General features: G+C 35.9%; 1 protein-coding gene across 4 annotated transcripts in view; it reads right to left on the bottom strand.

The window, feature by feature from the left end:
* Pkhd1l1 (PKHD1 like 1) overlaps positions 1 to 27,341 on the bottom strand; it is a 150,919-nt gene that overhangs the window by 61,966 nt on the left and 61,612 nt on the right. For all 4 annotated transcript variants that reach the window (XM_087190687.1, XM_087190688.1, XM_087190689.1 and 1 more), the window contains 18 exons: positions 26,774 to 26,906; positions 26,173 to 26,368; positions 23,379 to 23,521; positions 22,865 to 22,969; positions 22,137 to 22,325; positions 21,214 to 21,384; positions 20,447 to 20,673; positions 18,726 to 19,710; positions 15,472 to 15,720; positions 12,603 to 12,752; positions 10,383 to 10,557; positions 9,266 to 9,422; positions 8,241 to 8,397; positions 7,028 to 7,107; positions 6,452 to 6,581; positions 5,228 to 5,348; positions 1,798 to 2,039; positions 837 to 973 (listed from right to left, as the gene is read on the bottom strand). In XM_087190687.1, the coding sequence (XP_087046813.1) occupies positions 837 to 973; positions 1,798 to 2,039; positions 5,228 to 5,348; positions 6,452 to 6,581; positions 7,028 to 7,107; positions 8,241 to 8,397; positions 9,266 to 9,422; positions 10,383 to 10,557; positions 12,603 to 12,752; positions 15,472 to 15,720; positions 18,726 to 19,710; positions 20,447 to 20,673; positions 21,214 to 21,384; positions 22,137 to 22,325; positions 22,865 to 22,969; positions 23,379 to 23,521; positions 26,173 to 26,368; positions 26,774 to 26,906 (3,747 nt within the window). The remainder of the gene's footprint in view (positions 1 to 836; positions 974 to 1,797; positions 2,040 to 5,227; positions 5,349 to 6,451; positions 6,582 to 7,027; positions 7,108 to 8,240; positions 8,398 to 9,265; positions 9,423 to 10,382; positions 10,558 to 12,602; positions 12,753 to 15,471; positions 15,721 to 18,725; positions 19,711 to 20,446; positions 20,674 to 21,213; positions 21,385 to 22,136; positions 22,326 to 22,864; positions 22,970 to 23,378; positions 23,522 to 26,172; positions 26,369 to 26,773; positions 26,907 to 27,341) is intronic.

Below are 27,341 nucleotides of genomic sequence, written 5' to 3'. Positions count from 1 at the left end.
TCTTTTAGATGCGATAGGAAGCCACTGAAAGGTTTGGAATAGGGATGTAACAAGATCTGATTTAGGCTTTTTGCATTTTACATTGGCTGCATTGTGGAGACAACACGGGAGCACGGGTGGGAGCAGGAAGATGAGTTAGGAAGAAAACACAGTCCTGCAGGTGAGGGGTGATGTGGCTTGAGGCTGAGGATCAGGTGGAGGCAGTGGAAGGAGAGTGGATTCCAGACACGTTACAGTGAACCCTCAAATTACGACCAGCCTGACATAGAAGCGACTTGGGGTTATGACCAGAATTTTAGTTTTACCTTATGGCCAAAGTCTTGAGCTACGACCCAAATGCCAGCTGCTTGTGCTTCCAGATAGTCTCAGATTAAGATTTAATCCTTAAAGGGTTCTGGAAGGAACATTACAACATCCTTTCCTCTGGGGTTAACTGAGAAATCCTGGGCCAGTGTCTCTCTAAGGACACTGAGATCTGCCTGGACACAGGAGAGAGGCTTTGAAGGCCGTGTAGGGGAGCCTGAGCCTTCAGTTGACCAAGCTGAATTACAACCAGCCTTTGAAAAAGAATTGAGTTCATAAGTCAAGGGTCCACTGTATTTTGTGGGGGTAAGAATAGAATTTGCTGACATAGTTGATATGTGGTGTGAGAAAAACAGAAACAAAATTTTGGCATGATCAAATGGGTTAATAATTGAATGTATTAAAATTGTTCACTTACCCATCTCCCTTATCAGATTTTAAATAGACTATGCCAAACAGCAGGTGTTCAAAGCCCATTCCTTGTATGGATAACTTTAGCTAAACTGCCATGACTTAACAATAATGTCTCTTACCTCTACATACTCTATTCTTCCAGTTACCATGTTAGCACCAGGCAAAGGTGCATGGAACATAATGCATCCTCCAAATTGGTCGCTTCCTATTTCTTCTCCAAATTTTCCTTGGAGACATGTCTGTGTAGCAAATTCACCTGTAAAAATGTCATGAAAGAAAACTGATATTGCAATTCTCTTAATAAAATCTTAAGATTTTTTTCCTCATACCTCATTGTATCTTTCTATTCACATATAATTTCAGTCTCTTCTTGAAGCATAATTACATACATTCACATTATATTCTCTTCCAGACAGTAAGAAAGGTAAGTGGTTTGTCTTGTTTATATTTGCATGCCCTAAAGTAGTTACTGCATATATTTGAGAAGGTACTAAATACATATTTGAATGTTTGATTGAATACTGATAAAGTTATGTTGTTTTATTGTTTCTGAAGCTTTCCCCCCAAATTTGAGAATTAATGCAATCTTGCACTAGAATATGCATTATTGTCACTTAATTCTTACAGTCATAGTCAGTAAGAACAGGAAGTAATATTATTTTAAAGAGTTTGAATCCAGATTCACATACATTGTGAAACTTGATGCAGGAAATCAGAACATGGGCCATTTGACATCAAGCCCAATGAGCTTTGTCTCATACTGAAGAGGTTAATACCTAAGCTGCACCTGCTACTATCTACCTACTTGTAGATTGTATGATATTAATGACTTTATAAACAGAATCAAGGTACACTTATTTCCCCCATTCCAATGTTGACATCAGTTATTTTTCTTCAATATATGGTAAACATATATAATTTTACTTAAAAAAGCTCTGAGCTCTACCAAATTGCCATATTTAGTGTTATTTACAAAGCAGATGAGCTAGTTCAAACTAAAATAATACATTTAAATGTCAACCAAATTTAATTTAGGGTTTGGTATGATTCTATCAGCCACACGACAGCTGCTAAAATTACCTGTGTCAAATCCACTAGGACATGCTGGAATTTTGTTATTCCATTCCACATTCTCAGATCCTCTTATTACAATATTTCTTGTAAGAATTCCAACTTCTGCTCTTGCTTCAAACACAGTTCCATCAGGCAGTGTGACGCTGGTTCCTAGGTGTGTGTGATTCAGTGGCTGAGTGAGTGTGATGTTTACACCATCAGCTGACACAGACGCAATGGTCCTTTCTTCATTTTCTCTTTGACTGTGTCTGTAAAAATTTTAACAAAAAATTTTCAAAGTTAATATAAAGTATCATTTAAAAATCCACTTAGTTTCAGTATTGAGGGGTTTTTTTCCTTCCAGAGTGAGGTTAAGTAAAACTTTAAATAATTATCAGTATATTTAAATGAACATCCACTCAGGTAAAACATTACTGATTCAAAGTGGCTAGCTAAGAAATAGTTGGCGTGTCATCAGTGTATTTAGGGTTAGGTTAAGAGGCACCATCTTGAGTCATATTTTATATGGATTTGACATATTTATTTTATGCCTTTTCAAACACTTCGTTTGTAAAATAAAAAATATGTTGTGCAATTTTCTGAAGACAAATCAAGTGCGGTATTTTACTGTTTCTCAAAATAACTGAATAACTTTTTCACCGATCCATTTCAATTAACTTAAATATTTTCCAGCTGCTGGATTTGTTCACAAAACTGTACTTGCTTCTAAAATGTATTGAAAAGAGCTGTTCATTTATGGACTTTAATGATCATACTCGGAGTTTCTCAGTTGTTGATTTTATACCCTAGAAATACATTTTTGTATGTTTTGTACAAATACATTTTGAGTACATTTTTTGATTGTCATAGCAGGAGGTGCTATTGGCATCTAGTGGGTAGAGACCCTGAAGGTTTTTAAGAATTCTGTAATATAAAGGATGACCCTGCACAACAAAGATTATCTGGCCTAAAATGTTAGTCATATGCAGGTGAGATACCTTGATAAAGGAAAGTCATTGGAGGTTCCTGAGGAAGGAAATCATTAAGTTGAAGTTTACTTCTGTCATTCTTCCAATATACCCATAATCCAGTCATGGCAAAAAGGACTTCCGAATTCCATAATGTACATATTCAGATATTCAATCACTCAACAAACACTGAGTGTTTAGCTTACTTTCTAGGTACAAGGCAAGCACTGGGGATACTGGCGGAAGGACCCCTGGTTTTGAGACAAGTGTGTCAGTAGCTGATTGCGGATCCATTACAGTGTGATCGGTGCTATCCACCCTAAGGTAAGCTTAGGAGAACTGCGTGTGTCTTCCCCACATTCCCTGCGACTCTATTCTCCCTTGCAAATAGTTTTTATCCGTTAGCAGTTCAAGTGAAAGTGCCAGGGTGAAGGAGGTTAGAAGTCAACCCTGCTGGGCTCCCAAAACACAAATGCCCCACTGGGCTCACAGCAGCCTTGTGAGGCGATGGCTTCTCTGTCCTCCCCCTTGCCTGGCTGCTCCTCTAAGCAGGGACACATTGAATCATTTTCTATGCCGAGCACCTAGCACAGTACCTGTCACTTGTCTGGGGAGAAAAGTGGAAGGAAACCTAAATGCGAGGATGATGTGTGAGGGGCTTGAGAGTCCAATTAAACTGAGAGCAGGAAACCGATGAAGAGACCTTTCAAGGGCAGCACTGAAGGAACTTGGAGATGTGCTGAAAATGAGGGAAGATAGTGATCAGAAGGCCACTGAGAAGTTTTGTGAAGAAAAAATTAGACTTCAGGGGTCTCAAGAAAAAAAAAAAGGATAGTAAGGAGGAAATAGATGAAATGGGCATGTAATATTTAGGCAGTTTAATAATTTTTAAAGTAAAGGGTAGCAGTGAAAGAAGGTAAAGGAGATGGAAGGACAAAGTTGTTTTCCAAGATGACGGGTAGTCGGAGAAAACCAGATCCTAAGAATTCCAAGGAAGGAACTGTGGTGGGAGGGGCCGGGAGGAGGTTGAGATTATAGATATTCGTTTGGTGATGTGGGTGATTGTGTATTACAGGATCTCACAGCGGGTCGGAGAAGGGGAGTCAGCCTGTCTTGTCCTGAGTTCTTTAAGATCCAAATGATATTGCATTTTCTTAAACAAAAATGTTCTAAAAGGCATTTCTGTATGCATTGTGCACCTCGATACATTTTTCTTTCCTCTGTAATAATATGTAACACATATAAAACACTTACTCTGAGCCAACTGCTGCTCTGAGTTCTTTGAATTGAAGAACTGAATCCTTACAATAAGTCTATGTGGTAAATACTGAGTGTTGTGATTCTACTGAAGGACAGAGTCAAAATAGCACAGCTTCAGGGCGGGTAAGAGGTATTATTGGGAACAATTAAGTGACTTGAGAAGTGATTTTCTTACTGCTTTACTTTACAAACTCTCAGATATGATTCACCAATGAAACAATGAACAATGAATTATATTTGGTAGAAAACTCACTAGTGCTTGATAAGAATTCTTAATTTTTTAAAAGTAAATAGCTCTGTGCTAAATTATAAACTTAGGCTTTTGTTCCCTAGAGAAAGGTTATGAATGAAGATTTTCTATTCTATTAATAAGCCTGTGATTTTCTTCCTTTTTAATTTTGTCATTATACAATTAAGATTTCTTCCAATGGCAGAAAAAATGGGCACTTGCAAAGCTAAGCATATCTTTAACTCTTCTAACATCTGCGGCTCTATTTTTAAATTGGAAAACAGCAAACTCAAAATGTTATCTCGAATTTTTATTTTAAATTGAGTCATGACCTTAACATATCTGTTTCTTATCATAAATTACTATTTGTTTCCTGATATTATCTGTAATTTGAACATTAAAGCAAAAACAAGTCTCCTCTTTGCCCTACTCCCTGGCATAACTATATTAAAATTTAAAATTTTTTCATAGTTATTAAAATATAAATGAAACAGAAATTAAGGGTCACAAGCAGTTTCCATTTTAATGTCAGACACCTAAAAGGTTATGTCAATCATCAGTCTTTCAATAATGATTTCCTCCCTTTTACTTATGAAGAAAATTTTGTTCCCTGGGAACAACTGTCAAGATTGTAAGATAAGAAAGAATTTATTACTTGCTTTCCTATTCTTTGGCGACCTCAAACAAAGAAACTCATTTACATTTTTGCATTCATGAGTGTATTTAATTAAAGCTCTTAAGTCAGAAGTTTTCAAATGACTTTTAATAGCAAAATGCTTTTTCTGCTAATGAAATCTTACGTAGTAACTTAACCATGTAAAACAAATAAAATATTTCATTAGTATATCCTTATTTTAGAGGCTCAATTTTGTATTTCTTATTGCAGTTCCAATCACTGACCAAGCGAATGTTAACACTGACTGTGTGCATTTCTTTACTACAGATTGTGGCCTTTCTGAATCCTCACTGTTTTACACACCAAGCCTAGAAGTCATCTTACCTGTGTCCTGTGCTTGCAATTACAATGGAATCCCCTGCTTTCCAAGTCACTCCTTCTTGAAGAATCAAAGTCCATTCCCCTGCCTTTGCAGTCTGAGTCCAGACCACAGGGACCGGCAGACCTGGAGCCAACACACAACCCAGGATCTCCTCAGTGTGCGTCCTACGTTACTCAGAGCACCAGTCATTTCCATCTTTTTGGAGATTAAATTAATTTTGGGAAGGTTCATTTTCCACTAGGATTTTATTCCCATGAAAGAAAGAAGAAGAATGCTAACTTCAGGAAAGTAAAAATTTGGTTTGTGATGACATATGATTCTATAAAATTTTTTAAAAATCCTTCAGCAATGCTGGGCTCTATTCCTAATAATCTTCTTCCTAGAAACCCAATATAAATGTGTTGAGATCCTAGTGACAAAATGGGCAGATCCCCATTCCTTTTGTCATTGTTGATAGGAATTGTTTTAAACTGATAATCTAGAAATAAATTTGTGTACGTTTCTAGGAAATTTTAGTATTGCACATATTTAGCACAATGTAGAATATTTATGGTAATAACAGGGTAACTTGTTCATGGATTTCTAAATTTATAAAAGGTATAAATTATTGTAACATAGAAGACAATTTAAAAAAGGACTCACTTCATGCTTCTGAATAATGTTACCCTGGTACCTCAAACAATAAAAGCTTTTTTTTTTTGGTGCTGGAGATGGAAGCCAGGACCTTCACACCGAATTGTATCTCTAGTCCTTTTTATTTACTATTTTGAGACTAGGTTTCACTAAGTCATAAATTGGCCTGGATGGCCTCGAATTTATGATCCTCCTGCCTCAGCCTCCAAGAGTGCCAGGATTATAGGCATGCACCACCACACCTGGCTACCAAAATCAATTTTACTTTCTGACAACATTTCTGGAACTTAGCTATTGAAAAGTACAACTATAAATTTACTGATATACTCTAGAAAGAGCCCACAAGATACAAATGTAACTTTTCATGTAACCGAATGAAGCTATGTACTGCGCTAAGCACAAACTGAGACAAAAAGTGGCTAGTAAGAGGAAGGGTGTGGACATGGCCAGAATGGGTTGAGTGACTTTGGCTCTGAGTCTTGGTAAACAGGCAGGGCTGGCCCGTTAGGGGAGGGAAGAGGGAAAGGGGCAAACAGAGGCTGTCTGAAGGGAGAGAAGCTGGGGAAGCTTCCGCAGGCAGCCTGGGCTCCTACCGTGCAGGTCCAGGGTTCCCTCTCGCACAGCCAGCGTCTTGGCCCCGTAAACCGGGAGCTCCGGAGACCTCGGGTGCCCGTGCAAGGTTATGACCGCCTTGTGCTGGAATGGGGAAGCCTCGGTCCCGATCTGCCGGGGATTTCAGGAGCCTCGTTCAGAAAATTAAAACTCCTCCGTAGCCACAATGCTTATCATGCAAAAGGATTTTTTCCCCTTTTCTCCTCTCTTTTGAGAATCAGTTCTTCGGTTGTTCATAACTTTGTTTCAAGATACAAGATTTAAATTTTCTATTCAGCCAAATACACTATAACAGTCGAATTTACTAATGTCTCAGAGCTGTTTTTAGTTTTGCTCTATTTAAAATTCTGCTGTCTTATATTATAACATTATATTTTGTTAAAATGCAAGAATACCTTAGGGAACCCCCCAGCCAATACACCAAGATCCTTATCCTCATAACAAAGCCCTAAGCAAAGATAAACTGAGAATAGGTCAGAATCATTAATTACTCATTTTATGCAGAGTATTTGAAAAACAAATGGAGAGAGGTTAGCAATGTCCTGTTCTTGGAATACCTGAAGAATGCCTCCATCTGTAATTAGAATATTTTCTGCCTGGAGTTCAATGTCAGCTTCATCAAATATTAGAGTTCCACCTATGAACCATGTAATTATAAATTTTTAAATATATCATAAGAAAATGCATTACTAAAAATTATTCACTTGCTTGTCTCTGTCTTCTGTGCACACTACTTTACTTCTGCTCTTGGTAACAGTAAAAACCTAAACACTTCAAGACTTTGAGAGTTGACAGAAAAACTCTAGGGCAGATTAGTTTAGCTTGAAAAAGTATTACTTTAAATGTTATTAAGTAGTGCAACTACAGAAGTTAATTCTACAAGCACAGAGCTTCAAAATATAAATTAAGAAAAATACAAGATTAAAGAAAAACGCTTTTATACAAACCAATGCTGTCTTAATTTTTATCCACTAATTTGTACTAGCAACGGCTATAGCTTGATTAACACTATTAAGAAAGTACTGAGATACATTTTTATGAGACTGATGTAAGTCTGGAAACAGTGAAACTTAATTTGTTTAAAGACCCTATACTTAATATCTCCAAATCGCTGAAATAGTGCTATTATCCCATATGTTAAAAAATAGAAAAACTACTGAAGTCTTTAAACAGCTAAAATCACGATGGCCAAGTTTATGCACTAAATCCCAAGCACTTTCCTCTTAGCACTTAACATTTCTTTCACATGTAATTGTAATAGTCGTGTGTTTTTGTAACAGTAGAAACAGAATATCAAGTTGCAGAGAAAACCCCAGGTAGCAACTGAAAGCAGGTTTACAGGTGAATGAGAATCACAATATGCTTTCCAAGGGCCATCAAGGGGTCACTTAGATTTAACAAACTGTTACAATTTTATAACCGTTGGGATTCACCGTATCAGTGAGAAATGCTCTTTTCTATTTCTTTTACTTTTTTATTTTATAAAAATGACAGTGAGTGGGCCTGCACTGGGTAAGGTACTCTTACCCATAGGTATGCAGTGCATGCTGATTTTTTAATTCTATTCTATTTTTAAAATGCTAGCTACAACTGATTGAATAATACAACCACAAATAGACTGTAATACTCAATTTAGAAAACTTAAAACTATACTTCATATTAAAGACATAATACAAGTACGAATGGTTCACAATTATGAATTTTGATTAAATTAACATCCTCAAAATATTCCATAGGCAGAGTTTAGTAAATAGATGAACAGAAATTTACCCTGGATAAGCAACATTTTCAGAATAGGGGTGCTTTGGTCCAGCAGAAGTATCTGTCCTTTTGTAATCACAGCAAGTGAGCCTTCCTCTGGGGGTGATCTTCCACCCCATGAGAAGTTGGAGGACCAAGCATCCATGTACAGGAAGTCGGCATTCTTCTATAACGGAGGATGGGAGACTTTAAAATTTAGAGGACTATGGAATTAATATGAGAAAATGGAAAAATGGAAACAAAGTCTTTGTAAATAGGGAGGGATGGAGGGATTGAAGAAGGGGGAAAAATAAGAACCAAGATGGATTAGGTAAAGGTGCAAATTTCCAATGATGAATACCATTATATTGTATACCTAAAATGTACCAATGAATAAAATGAATAATTGGTAATGTAAAATAGGAAGAAAAGGTCCAAAGGGGTAGGGGTAGTGGGAGGGGCAGGGGAAAGGAAAGAAGGGAAAGGAAAAATGATGAGAAATGGAAAAAATGGAAACAAAGTCTTTGTAAATAGGGAAGGGTGGAGGGGGTGAAGGGAGGGCTGGGAATGGGGAAAAAATAAGAACCAAGATACATCATGTAAAGGTACAAGTTCCCAATGAGAAATGTAAATGTGTTGTATACCTAAAATGTACCAATAAAAGAATTTAAGTAATAAAAATAAATAAATAAATAAAAAAAAATTAGAGGACTTACTAGACTTTTTTCAATTTTCCAAAGGAAGACATATAAAACAATCAATATTCATATTAACAATGAAATACAACCCATTTCAAATATGTAATAGCCTCCTCTTAGTTCATTTTATGATAATAGTAAAAAGTCCATTATCACTTATACCACAACCCAGAGTAATCTAAAAAAATTAAAATGTTAGTAATAAGCCACAGAAGTGTAAGCTACTTTGAATTTAGTATGGTCACATTTCACATATCTTTTGGAGATATTAACGTAAAGTATCCATTACCAATTAGCCCACCTACTGTAATGCTAGTTTGTCTATTGCTGCAATTACTATGCCAGAATCACTATTACCAGTTTAGCCATGCCGATGTTTCTGATGTTGACGTGAAGTGGGGCCCACCCTGAAGGAGTATGAGCACTTGTCACGCAGATGATATGTGTCTTGTTGGCATACTTAACATCACATTCAGCTTCAGCTATGGTGATAGCAACATCCTGTGGATTTTCACTGTAAAGGGAAAACAAAATATGTTTTTCTCAAATTTCTACTTTGCATCATCAAATCCCTTTATTCATATACATTTTTGCAAAAGATATGATATTGCCTTATGATCCATCAAAGTTTAGATTGACACTCTCTTTTTAGTATTAAGTCTTTAAGATAGTTGTTGAAAAAGAAGTCAACAAGGAGATCAAGAAGTCATAAAAAAGAACTGCACAAACTACCAAGTGTCCAGTGCTAAAGGAAAAACTGCCTGGGTTTGAATTATTGGGAGATTTTTTGTTGGCCTCCAAATGGGGATCTTTGTAAGAGATTTTCAAGGATCAATTTACCTGTGACATTTTTGTTACATTCACAGAGTTTTGAACTTAATCTCCACTTAAGATACAAGACCAAGTAATTATAAGTGCTTGAGAAATTAAAACTGCCTTCTATAGTTTATGTTTTGAAATTAATGTCATATATTTTAAGAATGATGATAGTGCAGTACAGAAATCTGAGCTATAAATAATGTGTGTAAGAAGAAGGAACCTGACCAATTGCAGTGGAATGGACCTGATATATGCAAAGATGTTTCCTTGGCCCAGTGAAGCAGGTCATGACGAGATGATACGGTGGGGAAAGCATAATGAGGTGGTGACCTGTGTTTGTGATGTTCCTTGCTAGGACTGGAGACAAGCGACTTGACCTCTTTAGTCTTCAGTCGCTAACCATACTGGGATGAAAATATCTCATAAAAGAGGACAGGGAGTTTCTGTGGGTAGGAAGGTGCCTAGATAACTCGGTAAGTTGGCCTAGATAACTCAATAAGTGTTAGCTATTCCTTCCATTTTGTGCCTCAAGGGTGGCTGGAGAGCAGAAAGGCCCATGTTGCAGGACTATAAGCAACATCTTCACATAGGAGAGAGCATCCATGATGTCTTGAGCCTGGAAACATGCAGCAACCTGCTTGTGTGAAGATGGTACCTGAATCCTGATCCCCACACGGTAAGTCTGGTGCCCCCTGAGGTACTGCCTTTCCTGGGAGATATTTCGGTGACAAGCGGAGTCAGGGCCATGGTGTAAGTGAACAGAGCTGTGGACGGTGACGAATCTCTCCCATTGACCACACTCACTTCACACGCCTGCTCAGGCCCCATACCTATGAGAAGGGGGTCAAACTTAGTACATGCCATTGGGCCTGGACTTGTTTCCAGAACCTCCAGACATTTTCAGTAACATCTTCCTTTTCCCACAATCCCATCTAATATACACGGGCTGTATGTGAAGAAATAAAAACTTCTAGCAATAAGAAAAAAAAACCCACAAAGTTCATGCCCATGATCAATAGAGTAAAAATTCTTAGACCTTTTCTTGGAACCTCTTATTGTAGACAATTCTGCACACCAGCTGCTCAGTTTTCCAGATCTAGAGGACACAGGATTGCAAATTGGGAAGAAGAGAGGGACTGCTAGAGAAAGGCACAGGGACAACAGGAGGGGTAGACAGCAGAAGGCCAGGGAGGGGACAGAACAACTTCAGAAATCCACGTGATCACGAAGAAAGGGGCGGGACCAACAACCCACAAACCTGCCAGCCATTCCTCAGAGGACTCATATCTAGAATATATAAAGAACACAAAGATTTAGGCCCCTTAAACTAAAAGACCCAATCGAAAAATAGGCAAGTGAAATGAAGAGACTTCACAGAAGTATAAATGGCCAATAAATACATGAAGAAATGTTCAGCACCCCTAACCACTAGAGAAATGCAAATTAAAATAACATTGAGATTCCATCTTACCCCAGAGAGAATGGTCGTCATCAAGAAATCAAATAATAAATGCTGTAGAGACTATGGAGGAAAGGGAAGCCCTGTACACTGTTGATGGAAATGTAAACCAGCACAATCACTATGGAAATCAGTATGGAGATTACTCAAAAAACTGAAACTAGAAATTCCATTTGACCCAGATATTCTCCTTCTAGGTATCTTCCCCAAAGACTGAAAGACATTATATTACAGTGATACATGCATACCCATGTTTATAGCAGCACACTTCATAATAGCCAAATCTTGTAAATAAATGGTCCATATGTCCATCAACAGATGAATGGTAAAGAAAATATATTTACCCCCAGTGGAATACTACTGTGCCATAAAGAAAGATAAATTTGAGTAATTTGTAGGAAAATGGATGCCCTTCAAGACCATAATGTTAAGTGAAATAAACCAGGCACACAAGCTTAAATATCACATGGTTTCTTTTATATAAAGAACTCAAAGTAAAAATAAAGGGCAAAATAAAAGATAACAGGAAGTAGTGAGTTCGATCACAAAGGGGAGAGGGATAAAGAGAGAGAAGAAAGGTGGAGGGAGGAAAGGGATAGGAGAATGATTTTTAAAAAGGGAACTGAGATTGTGTTATACACACGTAGAGACTCCACCCACAGAATGTAAATGTTGTGTACTGCAAACATGTACAAAAAAGGAGTAGATCAAGAGATGAGTGCAGGGAGTCGGGAGGGAACAGAATTGGGATGAAAAAAGGAATCAAGATGTATTAGTACATGTACAACTTCCCACAGGGAATGCAAACATTATGTACTACGAACATGTCCTGATAAACTAAGAACTTTGACAAAAAGTAAGAGTAATGATAAGAGTAAATCACATTTCATGTTCTAGATATCATTCTGTCCACTTTACATGCATTAACCTTACAATAACTTTATAAAATATGCTACTGTGATTAATCTCAGTTTATAGATAAAGAAACTAAGGCACACAGAAGTTAAATAACTTGTGCCAAAATACACAAAGCATTCAGTCTTGGCAATGTACTACCAAGGTTCATACTCAAATCCATTATGCTATTCTTCCACCCCTTCTCTGTTTTCTGAGACAGGGTCTCAAACTCATGGCAATTCTCCTGCCTCAGCAAACACTATCTTTAAAGAAAATTGAATGCATTAAGGAATAAACATGTTCTCCATTCAATATATTCAATAAACTGAGTCATCAGTTTATATCATAAACTGAAAACCTTTACAGAATTATAAACTTAGAAAACAAAGTTCCGGATAAACTACTTAAATCAAGACAATCCTAAAAGGGATTCCCAAAGAACCTAAAACATAAAAAAAGAAATTTAGACAGTGATGTTTATGAAATTAACTATTGTCATTCTTTCTTCTGACAACTCACCATCATTAGGTGGAATTTCACATAACAGTGTCGTGTAATCGGATCTGAGCCTATCAGTTGCACATTCTGATCCACAGATCAATGGGACTGAGCCTTGCGGATTAAACCCAGCACCTGTCACAGTCAGGGTTTGGCCACCACCAAAGCTCCCTGGAGAAGATAAATACAAAAGAAAACTTCCTCTGTGCACAACTGCTTAATCTTAATACCCAAAGTCAAAGAAAGTTACATTAAATGAGACGTGTTTAAGATTTAACATATGTGATAAAATATAATAAAACAGAACATCTTTTGGTTTAAGTCTTCACAACTGAGTAAATGTCACACCTGATAATTTATGTAAACTATTTCTCAGAACTAAACTTTTACTTGAAAGAAATGTCACAAAGAATTTCAGAGTAGTCAAAATATACATGTATAATTATTTTTTTAATTGATGTACATTAATTATACTTAAGATTTTTAACCATTAAAATAATTTTCAACTAGAAAAAAATTATGTGTCCGTGATGGATAAACATGATTTTTAAAAAAAGAATTCCATATAGAACTTGATCTTTTGTGCGTGTGTGTGTGTGTGTGTGTGTGTGTGTGTTACCGGGTATTGAACTCAGGACCTTGTGCTTGCAAGGCAGGCGCAAGTCACAGAGCTAAAACCTGGACACTAAAACTTGATCAATTGAAGTAGGGCTGAATTTTAAACAAATTACACAGTACTAAGAGAAATAGAAGGCATTAGTCAATATTTTGAAATGATTAATTACTACTTTTGTGTGCTTATTTTTTTGCTGAGTGAAGAAAAATCTTTTAGCGTTATAGGTAGCACAAATTTTCACAGTATTTCAAGAACATTTTTTTTCTAAATGAAGTAACTGTAACTGACACAATGTAAAATACAGAATTAGACATCAGAGTATCTAAATAGTTCAGTGAAAATGATTTGTTTTTCTTAGGAACGTATGCTTTCTAACAAGCTTTAAAATAAAATACAGCAGCCACCAACAAATCATCCTATCAGCTGGGTTCAGACAAAATTGATCCCAGGCATGTCAGAAGAGGCAGGGATGAAAATGATTGAGAAAATCCAGGATATCTTATGATACAGCAAGGACATAGAAAGTGCTCATCACTAATCATGGCTGCGAAACAGGTGCAATCCAGGTAGGATCTGTAGCAAATCACTAAGGCGTCTATTCCTGTGTTCCCTCACATGCCCTTTCCCGGTGTCTCAGCAGCTTCCATGAATTCTTCATGGTTACACTGATCACACGGTGGGTGTTGCTGGAAGCTGCGCTTTGAATGTGCAATTTTTCTCATTAGTGAAGGAGCTTCTGCAGGGCATTGTAAGGGACCAGTGAAACTAAAATACTGCTAAGAAGATATCGCAGAACCATGAACCTGCTTGACTCTGTAAAAATTATTAGAAACACCCAATGTCCTTGCCAGTGAGACTGGCATTAATGGAGTCCCTGCTCTGTCCACCTCTGCAGGAAATACCTTGCTGGATAGGAAGACATAGAGTATGTAGTAAAGGAGCTTACTAGCCAGTACTTTTTAGTCAAATCTTACACATGTATGTAATAATGTACTTTAAGGAAAAGAGAAGTAGAATATGTGAAATTATTTGTTCTTTCCAAATCCAAGATGCACAGTTACATATATGTTTCATTCTGCAAAAACTGGCCATCTAAAATGAATAAATGAATTGATGCTTAATCAACTTACAGTATGAGTTCATAGAGGCAAAATATCTGCTCTTACAAATCTAAAGATGATGTCTTGAGGTCTCTAAAAATGACCTTTCATTATTTATTTCATTAGACTCTTAGGGTGACATTAGATTAAGTCAGCTGCTAGGGTACCTCACTCTCAGACATTAAGTCTAAATACTGAGTTGAGGCTTTGTTTCTTACTGAATGAAGTAAAACTATGAACACTAGAAAAAAAACACGTAAAACAATCACAGAGCCAAGAATAACAGTCAAAAGTAATTGTTCAAGTGTCTCCCATGGTTTGGAAACATATATATAACCCTTGAGAAATTATGTGCACCCATATTATACAAGACATTTCACATATCAAAAAGTCTGACTTGTAACATCATTTGAGTTTTTATATCTGAGAATTTGTGCAACTCCAAATGAATCACCTGGGGAACTGTTGGAAGCAAATAGTCCCTAGAGGTGAGCCCAGTGCACTGAGTGCACCGATCAATTTTTCTGGCCCTTTGCCACAGCTTGTATCACATGTGATCAACAGGGCTCCTAAGACCATGTTCCAATCACCCCTTCTACTTCAAAATAGAAAAACCATATACTTTTTGGATATTCCCTCAATACCCCAAAACAGTCAGGTAGCCTATTTTCCCCAGTATCAGACATTATAGAAATAATACATATTTTGAAGATATTTGTCTTTTCATGAGTTATGTGTTTATTTGCACACTACACTTAGTGAATACGTCTAAAATGCAATAAGCTACAGGCACTCCTTGTTTAATGACCGAGTTATGTTCCTGCGATTATGTTGTTAAATGAACTGGTCTCTAAATGAGGAATTATATATAGTAGGTAACCACAGTATTCAGACTCCAAATTGATAGCTTTGCCTTTATTTGCATAACTCTTATCTGCAATACCGTAATTTATGACAGAACATAAAAATACAGTACTGTACTGTACAGTACAATCAGCAAAAATTATAGTACTGCAGAAACAAATGTATGTACAAAAAGACACTGAGGCTCTATCAACAAGATATACAGAACTGTATATAAAAAGAGGGGTCTTAAGTCCAAATAGTCGTTAAACAGGTAGGTCATTAAACGAGGAATATCTGTATTTATGTGTTCCTGCATATTCATGACTACCTTGCTGCGGATGAATACTTTGAATATGAAGTGGGTACTCAAATACAAGAGTGGACACGGCAAAGCCTTTTGTCTTGTGATACAGCACCACGGGAAACGTTCCACCAGCATGATCTCCAGCAACGCACTGCAGCACGCTGTCATTGACCATGGTCACATGACAACCAGCGTCACTTATCCTCACTGAAATTTCTGAGATGTTAAAACCGAAGTTAGATCCAGTGATCTCAATTTCAGTTCCTGGTGGACCTTAAAATGAAGCACATGATATAAATATGTATCTAAATTCCAATACTGACATGTGTACTCGGAGATATACCTCTCCACTTTGGTAAATAAACTGATATCAATTGTTTTAAAACCAATATAAATATTAAAATACATGCATCTCATGTACATTTTGACTACTGTATACACTAGATTGTATATTAACTAAGTAAATCATCTCAGTGTTCATTATTTTCCAGCCCGTTTGACTGCTCCACTGAGTTTTAAGTTGTCAATCCAGGTTAGTAGGGATAAGAGGAGGAAAGGAGAAAGAAGATCTAGAGTTAAAAAGCACAAATGTCCGGGCAGGGTATGGTGGGCTGGAGTATATTTTAGGGATGAGGCTTACTAGTTTTTTATTTTTGGTAGTTTTTTCCTTGATATCAGCAATAGTTTTTGAGAATGGGATGTATTTTTCTCAAGTCAAATATTTTCAACAGGTATAAATTGGTCAATTATATGTAAATAATTAGGTGTAAAATAGTTTACAAAAAATGAATTAATTTTACCCTTAAATGAAATAAATAGGACACACGTGTAAGCACCCAATAGTTTCTCTAGTGTTAGAAACTGAAAGTATAAATAAAGATTAAAAGGTATAACAGATAATGTGAAATAGGAAGAAAAGGGGCAAAGGGGAAGGGAAAGTGGGAGGGGTAGGGGAAAAGAAAGAAGGGAAAGGAAAAATATGAGAAAAGGAAAAATGGAAACAAAGTCTTTGTAAACAGGGAGGAGTGGAGGGGTTGAAGGGAGGGCAGGGGAAGGGGGAAAAAATAAGAACCAAGATATATCATGTAAAGGTACAAATTCCCATGATGAATGTCATCATATTGTATACCTTAACTGTGCCAATAAACTTAATGAATAAAAAAAAGACTTATAGATGAATGTTGACGATAAGGCCTTACATGAATGAACAAAATATATATATTGAACCAAGAATTTCAATCTATCTTGCTTCTTCTTTTGACAAATGTACAATGAGGGCATTGAGTGTATGGAATTTTTCGTAAGTCATCCAAATGAATACCCACATACCTAAATTTTAAATGACCAGATCGTAATTGCCACAACTTGCTATAAATGCCAGGGTCTCAAGTAGGAGATTTTAATTCAAGTAGTAATTGTAATAATTGCCATATAATTGACCATAGTGAGGAAAATGTAAATCATTATATTTATGAATCTTTATTATAAAGACTGCAAATATTAATGAGATATTTTATGTTAGGGAGAGTTTTAAAATACAAAGTAAAAATTGTTTTATGAATCTTAAAATTATAATTTCATTTGACATTTCACCTTTCCTATGGGACAGTGTTCTAAGTGTGATGGATTCCTTGTCTCTTTAGTAAATTAAACAGCTCAAATCTCACTTGTCTACAAGTCTCTTATGTGTCGCATACATTACTGAAAGAGACATTCAAAGAAAAAGATGAGAAAATAGGTCCATGGAAATAAGGGACAAATTATTTTCCATGACTACAAATTTATGGATATGTCATTTTGATTGTTAACATTTGCTTCTAAATAAGAAGAGTTGATGTAGTAAAGAAAATTTTAATAGTAAACTTCCTGAAGGCAGAGAATAAATCTTACCCAAGCCTAGTGCATTTTCTAGCAATATAAATAGAAACATTTTCTAAAAGCCAACATCTAGTGAATTCTTTATTAACTATACTATTTTAAGCTATATTTTCTGGATGAATTTCTTTAATTTTTACTATACAGGTACCTAAAAAACTAATGTAAACAAACAAACAAAATGTCTAAAATTTTAGGAAGTAGGAGAACATAGGTTTGACCAAAACCTCAAAGCCATGCTTCAACCATTACAGTCCAGCTGCCTTTCTAGAATTCATTACATAGATGATAAGCATTTCAATAGTTTGACTATAATTAGAAACAGCTAGAAACAGTGTAGCATAATTAACGTAATGACAAAGGACCAAGAAGACATCTTAATCTAAGCTTATAAAAATGTGATGCTAGATAATGAAGTAAATCTTATTTTATAGTATTATCTTTATATAGGTGTGTCAACTACCTCCTTAAAGAGAATTCTTTTGTATCAACGATATCAATTGGAGATTCATGGAAATAAAGTAATCTGAAAAATTATCCACGTTAGAAAGATCAAGTACTTGTGAATTTTAATAGTTGCGTCTTCTGCCATATCAACATTGATGATAATAATTTATCCATTCTGGCATATAGATATACATGTATTTCTTCCTCATTTGAAGTTTAGGTTAAGCTAATGGTGATTTTGTTTCTAAATGGAAGTTGGAACTTGACTAAAACTTTTATCCCAAGAATTTGGGAAAAATAATCACAAAATGTGGGTTCTCAGAACTTGAATCCCATTTATTAATTGGATTAAGTAGAACTGTATAAAAAAATCACAATAATTCTGAGATGTGATTAAAAAATACAGTGCATATATAAGTTTTAAAAATTTATTACAGGAAAATCACACTGTCATCAATCTGCCTCAAAGTACTGTACTACCTTTCACTTCGAACACAGCCCATTGTTCCTGCCACTTTCAGATGCATTTCAAGATGCATTCCAAATGTTTACCTTTCATCATCATTTTGACTTTGGGGAAGATCCAAAAGTCACAGATTGGTGCCTAAATTGGATGAGACTACACCTTAATGGTTTCATGAGCCTGTCCTTTCACTGGATGGCCCTTGGCAGCAACATTCACCATATTTTTTATTATACCTTATAAAAATATTCATGAAAGAGGACTTCTAGAACTGCTTTAGAAAGTGGCAAGAACAATGGGATAAGTGTGTTTGAAGTGAGTGGGAGTATTTTGAGGGGGATTCCTAGCCATGTGTTGTTTATTGTAATAAGTTTTAAATATAAACAGTCACTATATATTTTGATCACACCTCATATAGATATTACTGTAACACATAAATAGTGAAAATATAACATCAAGATAATGGAAACGCAGTCGTTAGCATCATAATTACCTGTATTTGGGGAAATTCCTCTGAGAAATGGCGTGTCCTCCAGGGAATATGTGAATGATAAAGCTGGGTAAGGAACTTCATTAACCAAGATCTGCAGATTGGTCTTTCCAGCTTTCCCTGCTGGGGTGCTACAGTGGACCTTACTGGAGTTGGCAAACATAATCTGACAGGGGGCCTCCCCAACAGTGACTGTGGTGTTGTCCAGATGGAAACCGTTCCCTGTGATGACCAACATGGTTCCACCACCAAGGCTTCCAGAAGTTGGTGAGACAGATGCTACCATGGGGCTGCTGACAGTCAGGTTCCCCAGAGCCAAGCCTTTAGTTTCTACCACCACTCTGAGAGAATGAAGTCCAGCTGGGAGGGAAGGCACGAGAACAGTGATGTTACTTTCATTCACATGTATTGCTCTGAACTGTTGATTTCCAATGAAAACAGCAACCTCCTCCAACACAGTCCCAAAACCTTCTCCTTCAATGACAACTTTCACAGGTCCTCTGACAGAGTCTGGGAAGATTCCTGTTACACAAGGAGTGATGCTGTCTGAATATGAAAAGTTGCAGCTCCCCTGACAGAGGGCAGGCACTCCACGTATTAGAAGATGCACGAGCACAAGCTGCTGGGGAGCAGGGGATGTCTCACACTCGATAGCTGTGTAATTCACTGTGAGAACTTTACACGGGAAATGACCCATCAGGACTTCCACACCTGCAGAAGAACCTGCAAACCCTGAGCCTTTTATGATCACTCTCGTCATTCCTGTCGTTGACCCTGTATTTGGCAATACCATTTCAATGTTTGGCAAGAGAACAAATTGCCTATCAAATTCACTGGACAATGTGTTGATAGCAGTGCCCAGGTTGTAGACAACCAAAGTGACAAAGTCTCGGATGCCGACCTCCATTGAGTTTTGAGGGTCAATATGGCACGTGATAGAACTGTCATGACTTTCTTCCACAACACAAGGGTAGCGACCAATTGTAACCTGAAAGTAAAGTGCACATGAAATAAAACAAGTCACTACATTACTTCAGTATGAACTTAAATTTTGTACTAGCAATAACTATAATTTTAGAAGCCTCATTCTGTGGAAACTTTTTTATTCATAAAGTTAACATTTGGAGCTGATTATGACACATCCTAAAATAACTTTTCGATTAAATTATGATTATATGTATGTTCATAACTACATTACTCATGATAGCCAAAAAGAGAAAATAACACAAATATCCATCAACAGATAATGAACAGATAAAGGAAATGTGGTATACTATACAATGGAATATTGTTCAGCTATAAAAAGAAATAAATCCTGACACATTGGATAAAGTTTGCAACTTTAGGTTAAAGAAGAAGTTGGATACGAAGAACCACATATTATATGGCTCTATTTTTAGAAATGTCCACAATAGGCAAATCCATAGGGATAGAAAGTATATTAGTGGTCACATTGGGTTAGGATGGATGGAATTGTTGCCATGAGGATAAAGGTGTGGAGGATTTTTCCTAGGGTAAAGAAAATGTTTTAAAATTGTGATCATGGATGTACAACTCTGTAAATATACTTCATGTGTGTGTGTATGTTTACTCTAAATGGGCGAATTGTATGGCATGTGAATTACATCTCATAAAGCTGATAAAAATTAAACATGAGGGTATAGTCAAAGCATGTTCCCTTTTTGGAGTATATGGAATTTCAAAGGAGATCTATATATTCTTACCTTATTAGCACATGTCAGATTACTGAAGCCACTTCCAGTAATTGTTATCAATTCATTTACTGTTCCAGTGGACGGAGTAATGTTGCTTATAGATGGTGAAATACAACTTGAAAGCTCAAAGAGAAATATGTTTGAATCTTTAACCCTGGTATCGTTCAGACTACACAGGGGCTCTGTTGCTAGGCAGCCTGCCACAGAGCTTCCCAAGTGCAAATTCTCAGGTCCTCCTTTAGACAAAAGAACTTCCTGTAAGTCATGGATAATATTCCAAAATAAGAACTGTTTTCAGACTGCATTACTCTTTGTTTTGACAAAGGTGGTTGTAAATTCTGGTAAATTCTTTTAAATGACAAGAGAGTCTGGTCCTAGGCTGGACAACTGGATTAAAGACCTAGACAAAGACTGTACAATAAAGATACAAGAGTAAATGTAAATTTAATTTACTTTTCAGTTTGTTCAAGGCCAGCTCCAATAGGAGAAATAAAACAATAATATCACCAAATATCTGAATGTATTTTGGGCTTATGCAGAGTGTCAGAACTCTTAGACATTACATCTCACTTGAAGCACACAAGGATTCGGGGAGGCAGACAGGAAGACATTAACATTATCTTTATTTTATAGAATAAACTCTAGCTCAGAGCACTATAAACCTTTTCAAGGTCATATGGTAGTAAGAGACTGCCTCAGGTGACCTAGTGATTCAACCCCTACTCCAGGAAGGTCAAGTAAACCCTGGGCCACCTCAGTGACAGTTCCCATCTTACCCCGAGTGTACGTGGCTTCAGTGCTACGCACAAACACCTGCAGGGGAAGGTGCCTGGTTTTAGCTGGTAAAACGTTAATGACTCCTTGGAGAGAAACGGAGCGAGCCTCATCAACATGCCCACTGCTGTAATAATGGATTCCGGGCAAAGTGAATTGGTAAGAAAATGAACCTGGCATAAAACAAGATTGTACAAAATAAATACAAGCAATTCATGCATCTTTTAAAGGAGAGTGAAGAAATTTGAAATGATCATTTAAGTGCACATGAAGATGACATGTGTCTTATTTTTCATATGTTTGATATTTCAACAAGAAGCAGTAAGAAAATGACTCACTGGCTATAAAAGAGCTATTTTGTAGAGTGAAATTACACCCCAGGAAGACATGATCCAGCATTAATTTTTAAGATAATCAGGGAAAGTTTGACATAATTTACCCACATTTAAGAAAAATGCAACCTAAAATGAAAATTTTAAACAATAATGCTTATATCACTACATATATAGAACAAAATAGGCAATCTAAAAGACGCACTTTATACTAAACTGTCCTACAAGAAATAAAAACTTGTAAATCCGATTTTAATCAATAGAAGCTCATCATTTGCAACCAGATTGGTATGATTAAAATATATACTCCTATTTTCACTGTATTTTGCTTTTACAATATAGTTTTCAATTGGTCAATTATCACAGAATTAATAAAGATATTTCCAATACCAGAATTTATTTCAGTGTGTATAAAATAGCTTGCTTGCATTCATTTATAATATTTTTATGATAACCATAAAATGCCAGGTAAACCACCTGGTACATTTTTCTGTATTATTCATGTAAAAGTATGCTAAATATGCACAAAATGTCTTTTCATTACATCTAGAAATAATAAGTATGGTGCAAAATTCAATAAAATGGATACACACCTGATGAAGATTTTGGTCTTCCATTTGTGAATCCTTTGTCATCATAACTCACACTTCCAGGACTGGGGACCGAGAAGACCCTATATCCTATTCCTCTAAGAAAGGGATGTGCTTGCCAATGCCATGCCACTGTGTCTCCCACAGACACATTTAAGACTGATGGTGACCAAGCATAACCTAATCCATGCACTGAGAGCAAGAATTGAATCATATTTTGAGAGGAAAAAGAGAAAAAACATAAAAAAGTAAAGTTCTTAATTAACTTTGTTAATGGATAACCAAGAGACAATTTGAAAAAAAACAAGTGGCTACTCAATAAATTGTTCAAAAATGTTACATGGAATATTTTTAAAGCTATGACCAATTCTTTAAACCTAAGAATTTTCTGAAACATATAAGAATGCAAAAACATGTAATTTAAACTGGAATGTACATTGGCAACCCATGACTGATTATGAACTGTAGTAATTTAGGACACTCTGTACTGAAACAAAACCCAACGCGGTTTCTGAGCATGGGATTGTAAAGTCCAGCCTTTTCAGTTTGGGTTTACCACCAATGCACTCCATGTGTGATCCCCTAGGTTAAGTGGATACCACTGACAAGTTATGAAAGAAACAGCAATACTTAATTCTCTGAGTAATTTGAAGTGTAAAGTAAATAAGAATTAAATTAATTCCACATTAAAGAGCTTTCCTTATTCACAATATGTAAATAGTGATTGGTACCTAAATCTTCCCCATTGTTGGTAATTCGGAACACTTTCCCTGTTGAGTGAAGAGTACATTTTATGGTGTTTTCTGATGATGATGTAACATTGCAAGGGAAAGAACCTAGAAAGAATAAAGATGGAAATAGCACTTTTTCCTCAAATATTTTTTATGAACTGTAGAAATGAAGTAACATTGGTAAACAAGACCCTGCAAAAGTTCTTTGGTACAAGGTACAGTATTGGTACTTTGTTTTTGATGGTGAGCATGTTTGAGTATTGATGATTTTCAAAACAAAGCCTCTCCTTAAAGTTTTCTATACACATTAAATAAACAATAATAATTTACTGGAAAATCAAAAACTGAAAAGCAGTTATTTTTATTTTATCCTCTAAACCAAATATACTTAACCTTTTTCACACACTAATAGACAAATGAACTTTACATGATTAAGAGAGTTGGAGCAGTAACTTGACCTCTATGGCACATCTTCAAGCTGAGAAAATGCAGCCTGGGAGATCGCAGCTCTTACCTAAGAGCACAGTATTCTCAGTTGGTATCGTGCTGAACCCCAAACCCATTATAGTGATTTCAGTCCCGCCATACAAGGAGCCTCTGTGTGGAGACATGTCTGTCACTTCCAAAACATACTGTATCGATGCATTTAACTTGTCACTAAGAAGGAAAAAGGAACAGATTTTTTCAGTCCACTTCCCTTGGGCCCATATTCCTAACTCTTGCTAGGCTATAACTTCTTTAGGAAGAGGAAGTATTTGAATATACATATATGTCATTAAGTATTAGTTATCAGCGACATAGTCTGGTAATTATCAATGTTGATACTTGTAAAAATTAGATTTCTGAAAATTTAATAGCAAAACCATGTGAGATGGAAGATCTTAAAATATTATGGAAAACTATGGCTATGAGAAATGAGACCTCAAAACATAAATGAAATCTTTTAAAATATTTTATATTTTTATTAGAGTAAAATATAAAGGCAACTCTATCTGCAAAAAAGCAATAGAATTCTCTACATCTTATCAGACTAATAAAGTGTTGTGTACTTTTTTAATGAATTTTATTGGTACATTTTAGGTATACTATGTGATGACATTCATCACTGGGAATTTTTACCTTTACATGATCTATCTCGGTTCTTATATTTTTCCCCCTTCCCCTGCCCTCCTTTCAGCCCCTCCACCCTTCCCTATTTACAAACACTATATTTTCATGTTTTCCTTTTCTCGTATTTATTCCTTTCCCTTCTTTCCTTTCCCCAGCCCCTCCCACTTTCCCTTCCCCTTTGGACCTTTTCTTCCTACTTCACATTATCCATTAAACCTTTTAGTCCTTATTTACACTTTCAGTTTCTCACACTAGAGAAACTATTCGGTATTTACACATCTGTGTCCTCTTTATTTCACTTAAGAGTATCACCTCAATGTGCATCCATTTAGCTATAAATGTCTCTAATTTCTCATTCTTTGTGGCTGAGTAGTACTCCATTTTATTTTTTTAAAACCCACATTTTATTTATCCAGTCTCCAGTTGATGGGCAATTGAGCTATTTCCAAGTTTTAGCTATTACAAACTGCCACTATGAACATGGGTACATATATATCACTGTAGTATGATTCCTTTAATTCATTTGGGAAGATACCCAGCAGGGGAATAGCTGAGTCAAATAGGGCCTCTAGTCCTAGTTCTTTGAGGTATCTCCATACTGATTTCCACAGTGGTTGCACGAGTTAACACTCCCACCAACAGTGGAGAAGGGTTCCTTTGTCCTCACAGCCCCACCAGCATTTGTTATTGGTTGATTTCTTGAGAGCAACCACTCTTCCTGGGGTGAGGTGGAATCTCAGTGTTATTTTTATTTGCATCTCTCGAATGACCAGTGATGTTGAACATTTTTTCATATGTTTATTTGCTATTTCTACTTCTTTGTCTGAGAAATGTCTGTTCATTTCAGATGCCCATTTTTGGATTGGATCTTTAAATTTGGGGGGTCTGATTTTTTTGAGTTCTTTATATATTCTAGAAAAGCTTCTGCACAACAAGAGAAACTACCAACAGCGTGAAGAAACAACCCACAATGTGGGAAAAAATTTTTACCAGCTGTTTCTCAGACAAAAGTGTTGTGTAATTTAAATTTATCATTCCATGTTTGTGGGAAATGTCAAGATTTTCTGTCCCACTCTTCCAGTGAGTAGGTTTTTAATTTATTTTCCTTTGTTACAGACAATGTACCTGCTGGGAGGCCATCAAAATGTACAGTCCTTTTTTTTACCAGAATGGACTCCCACATTCCAGTTCCCACCATAATTCCTCAGGCAGAAAACCCCCAATGAGTTTTGTTTTGACTTGCATTAAGCTTCCTCAACATAACTGAATTAGTAATTCTTCGCCTGCCACCTACGTAAACATGGAGTCCATTCTGCACCTTACATCATCCAGCCAAAACAAGCCAAGAACTGTTCCAGAACTCATATGAACTCCTCCCTCTGATCTGAAAAGAATCGTAGTCCTCAGGTTGCTCAGCTTCTTTCACCTCCACGAGATTTCACTGCAATCATCTCTCCTTCCATTTTGACATTAGCTTTATTAGCCTTCATTTGTCATCCATTCAATCACTACATTTCAGTTTTTCTCTTTTCCTATGCATTCCAACTAGTGACTTCCTCACACAAGAAATAAAATTGCCAGTTAAAAGACAGTTTGGGGAAGAATATACTACATTTCTACAAGAAACAGAGAAGGTTTCTCTCTATCCTATCTTTTAATTGGCCAGCTTTTTCCTACACATTTCTTGGCTAAAATGTCACCATTTCAGAGAATCCTTCCCTGTTCCTCAGGATGTCAAGTCCTTCTATTACGTACTTTAGTACCTGGTTCTCTTTTTCATAGTTGTTTTCACACTTATAATTAGCCGACTCATGTAATTCTCTATTTGAAATCTTTCCTACAAAATTATGAGCTCAATTAATGCAGGGAACATGCACTTCTCATTTTCTACTGTGAATCCAGCATTACAAAAGTGTCTGCCCCTAGAATTTACTTGATAAGTATTTTCTGAGTGAATGAAAATTGTGTGACATAAACATAAATCTAGTCATGCAGAGAATTTTTCAACATGATCTGAATGGTATTGATTGGCAAAAAAGTGTTATATTGTACTTTAGAGATTTTCTCAAAATGTTTTGCAAAAAGAGATACAGAAAAATAAAGGAGCAATTAACATATCATAAATTAGAGATTATCCCAATTCTATTAGCCTCATAGAGTGTTCCATGACTCTAACAAGTTTGTGGCTATTACCATACCTGGTTGATGCAAAACCCCAGTTTCTGACTTCTACATGGACAGAATGTTTTCCGGGAGACAGCTCTGGTAAAAGGCATCTAATATCTGTGAAGTTCCAGTGGAGAATTTGGCAGGTTTTCCCTCCAACATACACCACCACGTTTTGTGTGAGTTCATTTCCAAAGTTATAACCCTTAATTGTTAAATTAACATCTCCTATTATTAAAAAAAAACATTTGCAGAAAGGTTCCATTTATTATCCAGTGTGAAGTTTACATATTAAATAAACCAACTCATTTATCTTTCATTGGACTTGAGAAATCCTAACACTTTCTGAAGAAAAGGTAAAACAAGAGTTAACAACTTCAATATAGATATAAAATTTATGTTTAATTATTTCAGAAGAAAAAAAGCAATAGGACAAATTACTTTTTTAAACAAATAATATTTTTCTCCATACTGCACATGTTCAAAGTACAATTAATTATAAATTGAGCGATATTTGTTTAAAAAAACTTGTTTCACTTTAATAACATTGAGGAAGAAATTATGTTTCAAAAGACTTTCTAGATGTGATATCTGTGTAAAATAAATGATTACTTTTATTGAAGAATGTCTTACCTAGAATTGTCCGTATTTTTGGACTAAAATCCATTATAACTGGCGTCTGTAAGCAATTATACCTAAAAATATTCCTGGAGGTGGCTTGAAATCCATTAGTAATAACTGAAATATCAACTGTACCCTCACTTCTCTAAAATAAGTGGAAAAATAAAACAATTAGAAAATATTAAATACTAAGATATGGAAATTCAATGTCTGAAAATAAAATGAATTATTAAAAAACTTCTGAAGATGATTTGTTGGTGTCAAATATAGGCTAAACATGTGAATTCTCAAGAGAAAGTTTTATGATATAGTAGTTTGTGGGTTGGATGATCAATTTAATTGAATCTAAAGCTTTGGATTTTAACAGCTATAAAATGTAGTTGAGATGCTCCAGACAAGTGGTTCTCCAAATGATAAAGGCTTAGATACTATAACCTTTGTCTTTTTGCTCATGAAATAGACTCAAATGTAACTGTTAAGCAATTTCATTAACAAATCACATTATTATATCTTTTGCTTATCTAGTTCTAGAATCCAAAACTAAACAGTTGGATTCCTAAGAAGAATACTTGGTACTTTT

Source organism: Heterocephalus glaber, unplaced genomic scaffold (assembly GCF_053883595.1).
Source record: "Heterocephalus glaber isolate CG9 unplaced genomic scaffold, H.glaber_assembly_v1.0 deba00001555, whole genome shotgun sequence".
Taxonomy (NCBI): Eukaryota; Metazoa; Chordata; class Mammalia; order Rodentia; family Bathyergidae; genus Heterocephalus; species Heterocephalus glaber.
This window is presented reverse-complemented; position numbering and strand designations above follow the sequence as displayed.